Raw genomic sequence first — 15,484 nt, 5'->3', positions numbered from 1 at the left:
ATAATTGTGGGAGACTTTGACACTCCAGGCTCACACTTATATCAACAAAGCAGAGAATAAACAAAGAAACAAGAGAATTAAATAAAGAGATGGACAGACTAGACCTCCTGGACATTTTCAGAGTTCTTCACTCCCCAAAACTGGAATACACATTCTTTTCAAATACACACAGCACATCCTCAAGGACAGACCACATGCTAGGCCACACAGACAGTATCAACAAATTCAAGGTCATTGAAATCATCCCAAGTATATTCTCAGACCACAGTGAAGTAAAGATAATATTTAACAACAAACAGAAAATTACTAAGTCATAAAATTTGGAAACACAACATGCTGCTTAAGAACCACTGGGTCACAGAGGCACTCAAGTAAGAAATTCAAACATTCCTGGAAATAAATGAAAACGAAGATATAAGCTATCAAAATATATGGGACACAGCTAAAGCAGTACTGAGAGGGAAACTCATAGCCATACAATCACACATTATAGAACAACAACAACGAAAACTCAAATAAATGACCTTACTGCATGCCTTAAGGATTTAAAGGAAGGGAAGCCAAGGAAAAAAAAAAGTAACCAGAAGGACAGAAATCTAAAATTAGAGCAGAAATAAACAACATCGAAAATAAGAGAACCATACAAAAGATCAATGAAGCCAAATGTTGGTTCTTTGAAAAATTAAACAAGATTGACAAGCCCCTAGACAGAATCACTAAAAAAAAGGGGGGGGGGAGAAGACTCAAATAAATAGAATTGTAAATGATAGAGTAGATATCACAACTGCCATCACAGAAATCCAGGAAGTCATGGGAAACTTCTACGAAGAACTATACACCACCAAGCTAGAGAATCTGGAAGAAATGGAAGAACTCCTAGAAACATATGCCCTTCCAAAACTGAAGCAAGAAGAACTACAAAACCTAAATGTACCAATAATAGACAAAGAAATCAAAACAGTTATTAAGAATCTACCCAACAACAAAAGTTCTGGACCAGATGGTTTTACAAACAAATTATACAAAACCTTCAGGAAACAGTTACTGCTTATACTTCTAAAACTCTTCCATAAGATCAAAGAAACAAGAGCACACACTTCCACCTTCTATGAAGCCAACATCACCCTGATACCAAAAGCAGATAAGGACACGACAAAAAAGGAAAACTACAGACCAGTATCTCCGATGAACATAGATGCTAAGTTATTAAACAAGATCCTGGCCAACCAGATACAGCAGTATATCAAAAAGATTGTTCATCAAACCAAGGGGGATTTATCCCAGGAATGCAAGGCTGGATCAACATACATAAATCAACCAATGGCATTCACCACATCAATAAAGACAAAACCAAACACCACATGATTTTCTCAATAGATACAGAGAAAGTCTTTGACAAAACCCAACACCCATTCATGCTCAAAACACTACAAAAAGTAAGAATAGATGGGAAATTCCTCAAGATAGTGGAATCCATATATAGCAAACCTACAGCCAACATCAATCTTAATTGACAGAAGCTGAAAGCATTCCCCCTCAGATCGGGGACTAGAGAGAGTTGTTCATTATCACCATCACTCTTCAACATAGTATTGGAAGTTCTTGCCATAGCAATTAGGCAAGAGAAATAAGTCAAAGGAAAACAGATTGGAAGGGTAGAAGTCAAGCTCTCACTATTTGCAGACGATATGATAGTATACAGAGAAAAACTTAAGGACTCCAGCAGAAAACTACTGGAAGTTCTTAGGAAATATAGCAAGGTATTAGGCTATAAAATCAATGTACAAAAATCAGTGGGATTTCTTTATGCAAACACTAAACTCGAAGAAGAGGATATTCAGAAATCACTTTCATTCACTGTTGCAGCAAAATTAATAAAATACCTAGGAATAAAGCTGACCAAAGAAGTGAAAGACTTATATACTGAAAACTATGAGTCACTATTCAAGGAAATAGAAAATGATGGAAAGAAATGGAAAGACATCCCATGCTCATGTATTGGAAGAATTTGTATCATCAAAATGAATATTCTCCCCAGAGCCATATACAAATTTAATGTGATACCCATCAAAGTTCCACCAAGCTTCTTTAAGAAGAATTTATATCATCAAAATGAATATTCTCCTCAGAGCCATATACAAATTTAATGTGATACCCATCCGAATTCCACCAAGCTTCTTTAAGAGAATAGAACAAAAACTACAATCACTTATCTGGAACCAGAGAACACATAGAATCGTAAAAACAATCCTGAGGAAAAGAAACAGAAATGGAAGCACCACACTCCCAGAGCTTAAACTATAATATAAGGCCATCATCATCAAAACAGCCTGGTACTGGAACAAAAATAGGCACACAGACTAATGGAACAGAACTGATCCGGCTTTCTGTTCCTTTTGCAGCCATAACATCATCTCCCAAGACAATAATTGGATCCAACTGCATATCAGATTTCAGGCTCAGGGGAAACATAAAAAAACTAGTATAGCCACAGGCCCTTTGGAATATAACTAAAATATGCTTACTAGCTATCTACAAAATGGAGGACCTCCCATTTCTTCATCTACACTATTCCAGGCTTTAGGTTCATGATTATTCAACAATTGGTTTGGCTTTGTATGTTAACTCTCTTTTCAGCCACCAGGTTCCAGATGCTAGCATGATGCCAACCAGACTTCCCTGGACGGACAACCCCACCAATGTGTCCTGGAGCTCAGCTTCCTCAGAGCCCCACCCTACTAGGGAAAGTTAGAGGCAGGCTGGGAGTATGGATCAAACTGTCAACACCCATGTTCAGCAGGGAAGCAATTACAGAAGCCAGACCTTCCATATTCTGCACCCCATAATGACCCTGGGTCCATACTCCCAGAGGGTTAAAGAATAAGAAAGCTATCAGGGGTGGGATGGGATATGGATATCTGGTGATGGGAATTGTGAGAAGCTGTACCCCTCTTTTCCTATGGTTTTGTCTATGCTTCCTTTTTATAAAACAACAACAGCAACAACAACAACAAAACAACCTACACACACACACACACACACACACACACACAAATTGAAAGCCCAGAACTAAACCTTGATACCTATGGACATCTAATCCTTGATAAAGGATCCCAAAATATTAAATGGACAAAGAGGCTCTCTTCCATAAATGTTGCTGGGAAAACTGGGTTGAAACATGCAGAAGAATGAAATTGAACCACTTTATCTCACCAGAAACAAAAATCAACTCTAAATAGATCAAATACCTATATTTTAGACCAGAAACTCTCAAATACTTAGAACAAATCATTGGTGGAACACTTTCTCACCTAAACCTCAAGGATATCTTTGATGATACAAACCCACTTGCAAGGAAGACTAAAGCAGAAACAAACCAATGGGACTACATCAAATTGAAAAGCATCTGTGCAGCAAAAGAAACCATCATACAAATAAATAGACCCCTCACAGAATGGTAGATCTTCACATGCCATACATCAGACAAGAGACTAATAACCAAAATATACAAAGAGCTCAGCAAACTTAGTAACAAAAAAGCAAATGATCACATCAAAAACTGGGCAGAGGATATGAACAGAACATTCACTACAGAAGATATCCAAAAGGCTAACAACACATGAAAAATTGCTCCAGGTCACTGATTGTCAGAGAAATAAATGCAAATAAAGACAATATTGAGATACCACTTCACACCTGTAAGAATGGCATACATCAAAAAGGACAGCAGCAACAAATGCTGGAGAGGCTGTGGGGAGAAAGGAACCCTTATGCACTGCTGGTTGGAATGTAAATTGGTTCAACCTCTGTGGAGAACAGTCTGGAGAACTCTCACATATGACCCAATATGACTCTCAAATGTGACCCAATATTTCCTCTTCTAGGGATATACCCCGAGGACTCCATAACACCCAACCAAAAAGATATGTGTACATTTATATTCAAAGCAGCACAATTCGTAATAGCTAAAACCTGGAAGCAAACCAGGTGTTCAACAACAGATGAGTGAGCGGCTGAGAAAACTCTGGTACATATACAGAGTGGAATACTATGCAGCTATTTAAAACAACGAACCCACCTTCTCTGACCCATCTTGGTTGGAGCTAGAAGGAATTATGTTAAGTGAGTTAAGTCATAAATATAAAGATGAACATAAACAGAAGTTGAGAAACTCATAAACAGAAGTTGAGAAAGAACCTAGAGGGAAACTCAAAGCAGGATTTGATTGAATTTGGAGTGGGCCATCAAAGTAAAAACCCTGGGTTGAGGGTGATGGTGAATGTTCAGCTTCATGAGGTGGGTGGGTGGGATGGGGGATGGGACACAGTCTTTTGGTGGTATACACTCCTGTTTACTTGTAGTCATATAAATCACTATTTAACTAATATGAGAGGGGAAAATTGATTGAATGCTTCAAACTTTTTAATGCACTGACCATAGGCTGAGAGTATTCGATATGTTGATTCTCTTAAAAGCTTAGACCAGGGAGCTGGGCGGTAGTATAGCTGGTTAAGCGCAAGTGGCGCAAAACACAAGGATCAGCGTGAGGATCCCAATTCAAGCCCCTGGCTCCATACCTGCAGGGGTGTCGCTTCACAAGAGGTGAAGCGACACCCTTTCTTTCTCTCCTTTCTGTCTTTCCCTCCTCTCTCCATTTCTCTCTGTCCTATCCGACAGCGACGACATCAATAACAATAATAACTACAACAATAAAACAACAAGGACAACAAAAGGGAATAAATAAATAAATATTAAAAAAGAAAAGCTTAGACCAGGGAGAACAGAAGCAACCTGTGGCACAACTATACACAAATAATGTCAAAGGACAAATATTATGGTGATGTTGTGTATGATAAAGCAAATCCTAATAAAGGGATTCTTCAGAGTTAACCCAATTGCCAAATAATGTGATTATAGCAATAACTATCTATTGTCTTCTTAAACCTTAAGTCAGCAGGAACCGCCCACTTCCTCTATAGAGCCTATATTACCACAGTCCTGGAACCTCTAGAGTGGGACTCACTTTTCCTGCATGCTTCTCTCAATTCATACCAAATAATATCACATCTGCTGATCCCAACCTAATCAATGCAATGAGTACCACCTCTCTATGCTTCACTTCAGAGAAGTCAGGCATGGAATATCAACCCTTTAGCCTCATTACTCGTGTGAGATTTTTCCTTTCATAGGATTCTCTAATTCCATTCCATGTGGTTCACTTCCTAACAAAGTCTCAAAACCTAGATATAGACCAGGTCCCATGAGATAGGGCATATGTTCACATGTATCCATAAATTAGGGCAAAAAGTGAAAAAGTGCACAGTAATCTGCAGTGAGTCAGTATGAAGTTTATAATGAAATAGTGTCTACTTCAACTTATACCCTCCTCACCTATTTCCTGTTATACTTCCCTCACTCGCTCCCAGGATGTCCTTATCAAAGCAAGGACTGCAAAAGTTGAATAAGGGGAAGAGACTGGCATACTTTAATGATCACTCTTTGGTCACTATCAGGCCATGCCATCAGCTGGGACCCAATTTGAAGGGTCTGGAGATTCCCAAATAGACATGATGGGCCTAGACCTCAAATAAATCCCTCTCTCCATTGTTACCAGTTGTCTCTATCAGGAAAAACAAAACAGAGCCCTTTGTGGACCCCTATAGGACCTCGCCCTCAACTTGGATCAACAACGGTAGAGAATATTCCATCCTCTGAAGGGAGGTTGAACAATATACTCTATGCTACACCTGAGGAAGATGGGTCCTGATATTGGGGCAGCTTGGATCATTCCTACTCATGACCACAGAATGTGAGCTCAGATCTACAGAGATGCAGAGGTCAAATAGGCTCCTAAGCTGAATATGGGCCCCAGATCACATCAAATCAATGGAGTGTACAGTCAACAATACCTTTCCAATATTTGAAAGCTACTCATTTCCCTGATCCAGCTTTCTGGTCCTTTTTCTAGCCATGACTTCATCTCCCCAGACAATAACTTGGATCCACCTGCATACTAGATTTCAGGCTCAGGGAAAAAAAAGAAAACTAGTATAGCCACAGGCCCTTTGGAATATAACTAAAATATGCCTACTAGCTATCTATAAAACAGAAAGACACCCCCTCCCCAACTCTTTATCTGCACTACTCCAGCCTTTAGGTTCATGATTAGTTAGCAAGTTGTTTAGCTTTATATGTTAACTCTCTTTTCAGCCACCAGTTTCCAGATGCTAGCATGATGCTGACCACACTTCCCTGGACAGACGACCCCACCAATGTGTCCTGGAGCTCCAATTCCCCAGAACCCCTCCCTACTAGGGAGAATGGATAGACCTGTCAATGCCCATGTTCAGAGTGGAAGCAATTATGGAAACCAGATCTCCCACCTTCTGCATCTTACAATTACCTTGGGTCCATACCAGAGGGTTAAAGAACAGGAAAGCTATTGGTAGAGGGGATGGGATATGGAGTTCTGGTGTTGGGAATTGTGTGGAATTGTACCCCTCTTATCCTATGGTTTTGTCACTGTTTCCTTTTTATATATAAATTAAAATAATAATAATAAAAAAGTTTAATAAAAGTTCAAAAATAATAATAAAAATAAATAAAGCCCAGTTTTTGTACAGTGAATAAAGTATTGGACCCTCAAATATAAGGTTCTGTGTTCAGTCCCTAGCAGTATGTATATCGGAATGATATCTGGCTTTCTTTCTCTTACTTCTCCTTTACTAGTTATTAATAAATAGCATTAATCATTTTTTAAAAGAAAGAAATGATCTCAACTTCTCGCACAGAGCATTAAGAAACTGTCAGGATAGATGGTTGAAAGAGTCCCTTATGTGAAATAAACACAGCTACCAGACAGGTCCCTGTTTTCTTTTAAGACATACCTTCTAACTTTGCTCTGCTCAGTGTGGGTTCCTCTTTTGCACTCCTCCATACAACTGTCTCTAATCCCAGAGGATGAAAATATGGGTGTTGATACACTGTGGCAAATTAAGTCTGTACACTCTACACCCCTTGCAAATTCTTTGGAAATAGACATCTGGATTACTTCCCTCCCACTGGGCATCCTGATAATGAAAGTGTGAGAAAAGACATCTAACACCCTCTGTAGACCCACAGAGCCTGGCACACAGTGGGTTGAATAACTGAACACACCATTGACAGTAAGGAATGTTAGCCTGGTATGAATTTGGAAGCATGAGATTAGTTTAAGATGGCCTCCTATCCACTTCAATAGAAGAGCATTTACGTGATATCCTGGATTCAATTCATGACAAAGTGAATTTGGTCAACTACAACTAACACATATCCTAGTTGTGGTTACTTCTCTGCTAAAACATCCTTGATGATCTACATGGAATATCACTTTGCGGAAGCACCAGGTTAACTCAACCTTCGGTGCTTGAAGCAGAAGACCTGTACTCTGGGGTGAAGATACATACACCCCTACATACTCTTTCAAGTAAGAAGACAAAGAAGAGCCAAGCATGGAGCATTGCTTCCTGACCCTTAGCACAGTACTCCAGAACAGAACACACTCTTAGCTCCCTCAGTGATGCTGGTAACAAATCCCCTTGTTACAAGTCTCTTCCTGGGCACCTGGGAATTTCTTTCTTTTTTTTTTTTTATTTAAATTTTTAGGGTGGGTGTATAGCATAATGGTTATTCTAAACGACATTCATGCCTGAGGCTCTCAAGTCCTAGGTTCAATCCCCCACGCTGCCCCACCCAGAGCTGAGAAGTGCTCTGGTAAAATAATAATAATAATAATAATAATAATAATAATAATAAAAAATATTTTTTATTTATAAAAAGGAAACATTGACAAAACCATAGGAAAAGAGGGGTACAGCTTCGCAGAATTCCCACCACCAGAACTCTGTATCCCATCCCCTCCTCTGATAGCTTTCCTATTCTTTAACCCTCTGGGAGTATGGACCCAACGTCATGCAGAAGGATGAAGGTCTGGCTTCTGTAATTGCTTCTCCACAGAACATGGGTGTTGACAGGTCGATCCATACTCCTTTCTTAAGTAGCAGATGCTGTACCAGCAGAGATCACAGGAGAAAGCAAAAGCACCGTGGAGTAGAGGAGGTCTGAGGACAGAATGTCCACTTCAGTACCCAAAAGACCTGATTACTGGGTAGCAGTAAGAATCTAAAAGTCAGTCTCTGAAAGCCTCAAACAAGTGACTCTGGCAGCACACTGACAGGCTAGAGTAGTCTCTGCTTGTGGACTCTGAGACAATGATTCTGGCTGTTTTGCCTGGTTGATGAAGAGAACAGATTCAGAATTGTAATTCTCTCATCCTGAATATAAGTCTACTCTGCTTAAAAAAAAAAAAAGTTTGGATAGATACAGAGTACCATCACCTATCAGAGAAAGTTGGCTGGTTGTTGACAGAGCTAAGGGCTGGATTTATAACTGTGGCAGCTGGATGATTCAGATTGCCTTTGTAGTCACTAACAGGTCAAAATGCAAATCTTGTGACTGGCAAGACCATCACCCTGGAGATGGAGCCCAGTGATGCCACTAAGAATGTGAAGGTCAAGATCTAGGATAAAGAAGGCTTCTCCCCTGAGCACCACAGGCTCATCTTTATGACAAGCAGCTGGAAGATAGTTGTACTCTCTCTGACTACAACATCCAGAAAGAGTTGAACCTCCATCTGCTCCTCTGCCTGTTAATTTTTTTTGTTAATTTTTTCTGAACTCATAGTGTCTGATGATTGCATTATTCTGCATTCTAGCCTTTTGTCCCAATTTAAGTTTAGAAATTTCTAATTTCAATTTCAGTTATAGCTAAACCTGTCCAAAATGTTAATAAAAGTTTTGTTGCACACACAACAAAAGCATCCCTAACTGGTAAGAATGCAACATATATTATGTATATATTTTCTGGAGGACTGTAAACATAAGTGATGTCTGAGTCTACCCTCCAAGTACTTTTCCCCAAGTTGGTTACTTATCAGTTGCTGCATAATTCAGCTTATAGAGCAATTAAAGAATAATAACAACAGAGGCTAGGTGGTAGTACCCAGTACAGTACACACTTTAGCATAAATAAGGACAGTGACAAAGGCAGTGACACTGAAAGTGGTGGAAGTGAGGGTGGGGACAGAGTCCTGTTTTCCTTCTGAAACTGGACTTCACCTAAGAAGTCTGCTTATGGGACTAAATGAGCAAGTGAGTGTACAGAAGGCATTCCTGGTGGATGACTGTCATGCAATGAATGGACACAGTAATCAGTGACAGGATAAGAGCTTTGGTCCCCAACTCAGATAATTGTCTGGATCATTGGTGAAACCCATCCCTTCTCCACCCACTGACTTGATATAAGAAAGTGCTATAGTGAGAAGGAAGGACAAACCAATAGACAAACATCAGATGATGTGACAAAATGATGAAGACATGGCCATTTATTGGTAACTCCTGCCCACACGAGTCCTGTGTGACCCCCCTTACCTTGGCAGAAGTCTCAAACCAGCCCACAAAGCCATTCTCCTTGCAGAACTGGTCCATCTTGAGACCATTGTTCAGAAGCACATCCTTCCCTTGGTCACACTTGTTGGCCAACAATACGACAGAAACTGGCTTGCCATTGGGGAGACTCAATTTCGCATCCAGATCACTCTTCCATTTGGTCACTGCTTCAAAGGTTGCTGGCCTGGTGACATCGAAGACGATGAATGCACCCATGGCTTCACGGTAGTAGACCCTTGTCATGTTTCCAAATCTCTCCTGACCTGTCCCCCAAAAGGAAAAGTCAAAGATGTGTCACAATTATAAACAGAGTCCTACATTGAACCCCACCCACAAAGGTCACCAGAGTGGTCTCATGGAAAAGCCCTTCATTCTAATTTTTTGAGTTAATCTACACAGATGTTCTTAAGCCTTGCTTCTGATCCTTTATTCAGCTCAGAAGTGATTTATTCATTTAGCAAATATTTCTTGAAATGCTGAGTACCTTGTAACACTGTAGAACTATGCTCACATAGGACCCCACGGGTTACACCCATAGCTATTTAAATACTAACTGGAAATCAATAAAAATACAATTCAGTTCCTCTGCCACACTAGTGAGACACATTTCTACATATGTCCATATGTAGCTGCTATCATCTTTGATACAGGGAACTCTGGTAGAGAACATTCTCATTCTAAAAACTTTAGGAAGTGATGATGAAAATGTCAGACTCTTTACATCACAAAACTTGCCTTTCTATAGAAATATCATAAACTGATGACTTTATTGTGTTATAAAAGCATCTACAGGGGCAGAGGAGTACCCAGTAGAATATATACCTTACAAATGCCCAGATTTCAGCCCCTTGTCCCCACCAGCAGGGGGGAAGCTTAACAAGTACTGAAACAGGTGTCTCTATTTCTCTCTCTTTGTATTTTCCCTCCACTCTCAATTTCTCTCTGTCCCATCAAATAAGTAAATAAATATTTTTTTAAAAAAAGAGATCTATAGTCAGCTTCACTTAATAAAGTATCATTGGCAGTATGTCTATTACCCATCAGAAATGTGATTTGCATAAAAGATCATGAAGATGCATTTACCATCCCCATTGAAAGTGGGCATCTAATGGAACACTCAGTCTCTGGGCTACATTCTATCAAAACAGCAGCACTGAGTAGTCTCTATCCTAAAACAGCCTATAATTCACTAGGTAGCAGAAGCCCTCACATAGAAATAAACAAGCACACAGCCAACACACAAAGAAATGTAAGCACTGACTTAAAACTTCTTTCAAGGATCCAGTTGGTGGTGCCTGGTTGAGTGCACACATTGCTATGTTCAAGGACCTAGGCCCAAGGCCCCCATTGCCATCTGCAGGTGGGAAGCTTCATGAATGGTAAAGCAGTGCTTCAGTTTTTTCTCCTTCTCTCTGTCTCTTCTGCACTCTCAATTTCTCTCTGTCTCAGTAAAAAAATGTTTTTTTGAAAAAATTTAAATTAGAACTCTAGACCAGAGTTTTTTTTTTTTTTTTTATCATTTATGCATTTCATGTAACTGACCAAAAAGAAGAAAGAAAGAAAGAAAGAAATTTTATTACTTCTGATACTAGTAGTTGATGGGAGACAGGAGTTCATGAAAACTTGGATGATATTTTCCCCTCTCTCTCTGTCTCTCTGTCATCAGGATTATTGTTAGGTATTGATGCTTACATGGGTCCACTGTTCCAAACAACTTTTTTCCCTTATTTTTTGATAGAATGCAAGAAAGAGTGTGACAGAGAGCTAAAGAGAGTGAGGAGAGACACATCTGTAGCACTGTTTCACTGCTTATGAAGCTTCCTCTTTGCTGGTGTGTGTGTGTGTGAGGGTGACTTGAACCCAGGTCCTCCTAGCATGGCAACACATGCATGAATTTATCCTGGAAGTGTTTGGCCAAAAAGACACCTTTGATTCTTTTTGCTAAAAAAACTTTATTTAATTTGATAAGACAGAGAGGAATAGAGAGGGAGAAAGAGAGAAATACTTGCAGCACTATATCACAGCTTGTAAAGCTTTCCTCTTGTGGGGGTGGGGTGGGGGGATACCGGGGGCTTGAACCTAGGTCCTTGTTCATGGTGACATGTGCACTTAACAAGGTGTGCTACCACCTGGCTCCCAAGACCTTTTATTCTGATTTGAAAACATACTCATGTTAAAGAGCCCCATACCTGAGCCTGACAGCTAACATGCAGGTGGGCTAAAGGTATTGTCTGGGGAGATGGTGTCAGAGTTGGAAATAGGACTAGAAAGCTGGATCAAGGCAGAGAGTAGCTCCCAAATATGGGAAAAGTATATAAATACCATTAAATGTAGAACCCATTGATTTGATCTGGGACCCATACCTATTCATTATCAGCAAAGGAGCCTGTGTAACCTCTGCATCCTTGTAGGTCTGAGCTCAGATTCCATGGTCATAGCTAGGAACATTCTAGGCTGCCCTCATTTCAGGATCAGAGTGTCAGAGTGAGAGCGGGACAGTCCTTACCAGGAATACACCTAAAATAGACATCCTAGTTTTTTACAACATGGAGGCCCCAAATGTCATCTGCTATATTCTTATCTTTTGGTTTCGATTATTAAAAAGTTTGTTCTGCTTTATATCTTAATGTCTTTCAGCCACCAAGCTGCAGATGCTACAATGAAACCAAGGTGACTTCCTTGGGCAGAGGATGTGTTCTGAAACCCCACCACTCCAGAGCCCTGCCTCACTACGGAAAGATAGAAACAAGGTGGGAGTATGGATCAACCCGGCAACACCCATGTCCAGCGGAGAAGCAATTAGAGAAGCCAGACTTCCCACCTTATTCACCAAATAATGATCCCCAGTCCATATTCCCAGAGGGATAAAGAATAGGGAATCCATTGGTGTCAGAGACAACACCTGTTGTGAGCTCTGCAAGGAAGCTGCTTTCAACCTGAGAATCTCAGGAGAGGGTAGGATTTTGGGGCCTGTGGTAGAGGGAGAGCAGGGGGTGGTCAGGGTGACACCAAAGAAGAGTCCCATAGCCCACTCTTGGGCTGGCAAACAGAGACCATAAAAGAAAGGAAACAGGGATTTTTGCCTTGGCTATATCTGCACTCACTTCTCCCCACCAAAAAAAAAAAAAAAAGCCAAAAAAATAAAACAATTCCCTCCTGCTGGCCAGCTGCTCCTCTCCAGCTTCCTATGGAGCTAATTTCTTTAGCAAGATTTCTAGCACAGCAGGGGTGTCATCCAAAGTCTTTTTTTGGGGGGTGGTGGTGGTGCTGGAGCTCTGTCTGAGTGACAGAATACCTGACCAATCAGGGCCTCAGCTCTGCCTGGGAAGGTTTTTTTACATCTGGAGTTTGTTTAATAGTTACTTCTTGTAATTGTTTGTTTTTGCTTGGTTTAGGAAGGGGAGCAGGCTGTGTGCAGCCAATATAGAGTGGTCTGAGCTACAGACTGACTGTTCGGGTTTATTTATTATTATTATTATACGCACGTGTCTCTTTTCATTATTATTATTATTATTATTATATGCACGTGTCTCTTTTCATTATTATTATTATTATTATTATTATATGCACGTGTCTCTTTTCCTTCCTTTTCATAATGACCAAAATTAACTGTTGTTGCTTTTTCCATTGATAGGTGACTGGGTGTGCTATCCACTATGGGAGGAACTTGCTTTTCTCTCTTTTTTCTCCATTTTCATTTTTCTCTCCTCCTAGCTAATCCAAAAATTCTCTTTCCTTTCACTGCTTCTTCTTCTCTTTCTTTTTTTAAAAATTATATATATTATTTTCCCTTTTGTTGTCCTTGCTTTATTATTATTATTGTTGATACTGATGTCATTGTTGGATAGCACAGAGAGAAACGGAGAGGAGGAGAAGAGAGGGGAAGAGAAATATAGACATCTGCAGACCTGCTTCACTGCCTGTGAAGTGATTCCCCTGCAAGTGGGGATCTGGGGGCTTGAACTGGCATCCTTACACCGGTCCTTGCGCTTCATGTCACGTATGCTCTTCTTCTCTTTCTTTTTTACCCTTTTTTTCTTTTTCTTCTTTCTTATTTTTCTTTCTGATTTCACTGGCACTCATTTGTGAATCATCTTGTGAAAGAAGTCTAACTCAGAGGGGGCACACTGTGAGTGTGTGTGTGTGTATGTGTGTGTGTGTGTGTCTGTGTGTGTGTGTCTGTGTCTGTTTTCTCCTCTTGCTATCTCTAGAATTTATAGTGGACAGTTGATTTGCGTAATTGTCTATTCTTGCTATGTCTTTTTTCCCCTTTATTTCCTTGTTCTTTTGGCTTTGTTTGTTTTTGTTCTTGGACTGGAGGTGTTGTTTGGCTAACTGGTTTTGGTGGAACTGCATCAATCTTAGCTTCAGTTGCTATTGTTGTATTTTTTTTATCTTTTTAAAAATTATTTATTTATTTATTTTCCTTTTTGTTGCCCTTGTTGTTTAACATTGTTGTGGTTATTAATGTCATTGTTGTTGGATAGGACAGAGAGAAATGGAGAGAGGAGGGGAAGACAGAGAGAAGGAGAGAAAGACAGACACCTGCAGACCTGCTTCACTGCTTGTGAAGTGACTCCCCTGCAGGTGGGGAGCTGGGGGCTTGAACTGGGATACTTATGCAGGTCCTGGCGATTTGCGCCACGTGCGCTTAACCCGCTGCGCCACCGCCCGACTCCCGCTATTGTTGTATTTTCAGAGGTTTGTGACTGCATTTGTAAAAAAACTTAAGTTTACCATGGCTTGTATTCAAAACACAACAACTGAAGAATGACAGGACAAAAAATACAAACCACATCAATAAAAAAATGGTTAAATCAAGAGCAAATAAAACTGCTACCACAATTAATCAAGACAGGAGACCAGAAGAAACTCCAAATATGTTAGAAAGAACCATAGATAAGAAAAGTATTAAACAAAAATAGACCTGTTAATCACAGAAATGACAACAACTATTGAGGAAAGGTTATCAGAAATAAGGAAACAACAGATGAGGCCCTCAAAGAAAATACCATCTACATTGAGGAAATTAGAGAACGGAAAATTGAAATAGCTGAGCTAAAAGGAAAACTAGCAGAACAAGCTAATTCTGTAACTGAACTGAAGTAGGAAGCTGAGGGAAGGGAAAGAAGATTAAAAGAATCAGAAAAAAAGAATTGGCCAGACAGAGGATGAGTGAGAGAAAACTAAGAAAGAGGGAAAAGAGGTAAAAAAAGAGGTTGAGAGACACTAAAAGCAACAACAGAGACATATGGGATGATCTCAAAGGAAGTAACAGTCATATAAATGGCCAAAAAAGGGAAGTCAATATCCTAGAGGAAATAATAGAAGAAAACTTTCCAAAACTAAACAACAGAAAGGACTTTCAGATTCAAGAGTCCCAGAGAGTCCCAAACAGAATCAACCCAGAACTGAAGACACCAAGACACGAAGATACATCATAGTTACAATGAAAAGAAGGACAAGAAAGAATCTTAAATAGGCTTCAAGAGAAAAACACAATGTGATTACATACTGGGGAAAACCCATAAGACTGTGGGTAGATTCTCCACTCAAACTCTAAAATCCAGAAGAGAATGGCAAAATATCTATCGAGCCCTCAATAAAAAAAGGTTTCAACCAAGAATAATATATCCTGCTAGACTTTCATTCAAACTAGATGGAGGTATCAAAACCTTCTTAGACAGGCAACAATTAAAGGAGGCAACCATCACCTAGCCTGCCCTTAAAGAGGTTTTAAAGACCTCTTATAAACAAGAACATCATCATACTACTTGTCATATATAAAAGCAAATAAAAATTACTGAATAATGGCACTGAAATACCTTAAATGCATTATATCAATAGATGTTAATGGCTTAAACTCACCCATTAAAAGGCACAAAGTGGGAGGATGGATCAGAAAACACAACCCAACCTTATACTGCTTGCAAGAATCCCATCTGACCCAACAATATAAACAGACTTAAAGTCAAAGGATGGAAACGTATCATACAGGC

At 39.8% G+C, this 15,484-nt stretch overlaps 1 protein-coding gene across 1 annotated transcript in view; it reads right to left on the bottom strand.

Moving 5' to 3' along the window:
* Positions 1-15,484, bottom strand: part of RAB38 (RAB38, member RAS oncogene family) — a 65,219-nt gene that overhangs the window by 29,158 nt on the left and 20,577 nt on the right. Inside the window, exon 2 of the mRNA XM_007535136.3 lies at positions 9,468-9,748. Coding sequence (XP_007535198.1) covers positions 9,468-9,748 — 281 coding nt within the window. The remainder of the gene's footprint in view (positions 1-9,467; positions 9,749-15,484) is intronic.

The sequence above is a fragment of the Erinaceus europaeus genome, chromosome 17 (assembly GCF_950295315.1).
Source record: "Erinaceus europaeus chromosome 17, mEriEur2.1, whole genome shotgun sequence".
In the NCBI taxonomy this organism is placed as follows: domain Eukaryota; kingdom Metazoa; phylum Chordata; class Mammalia; order Eulipotyphla; family Erinaceidae; genus Erinaceus; species Erinaceus europaeus.
This window is presented reverse-complemented; position numbering and strand designations above follow the sequence as displayed.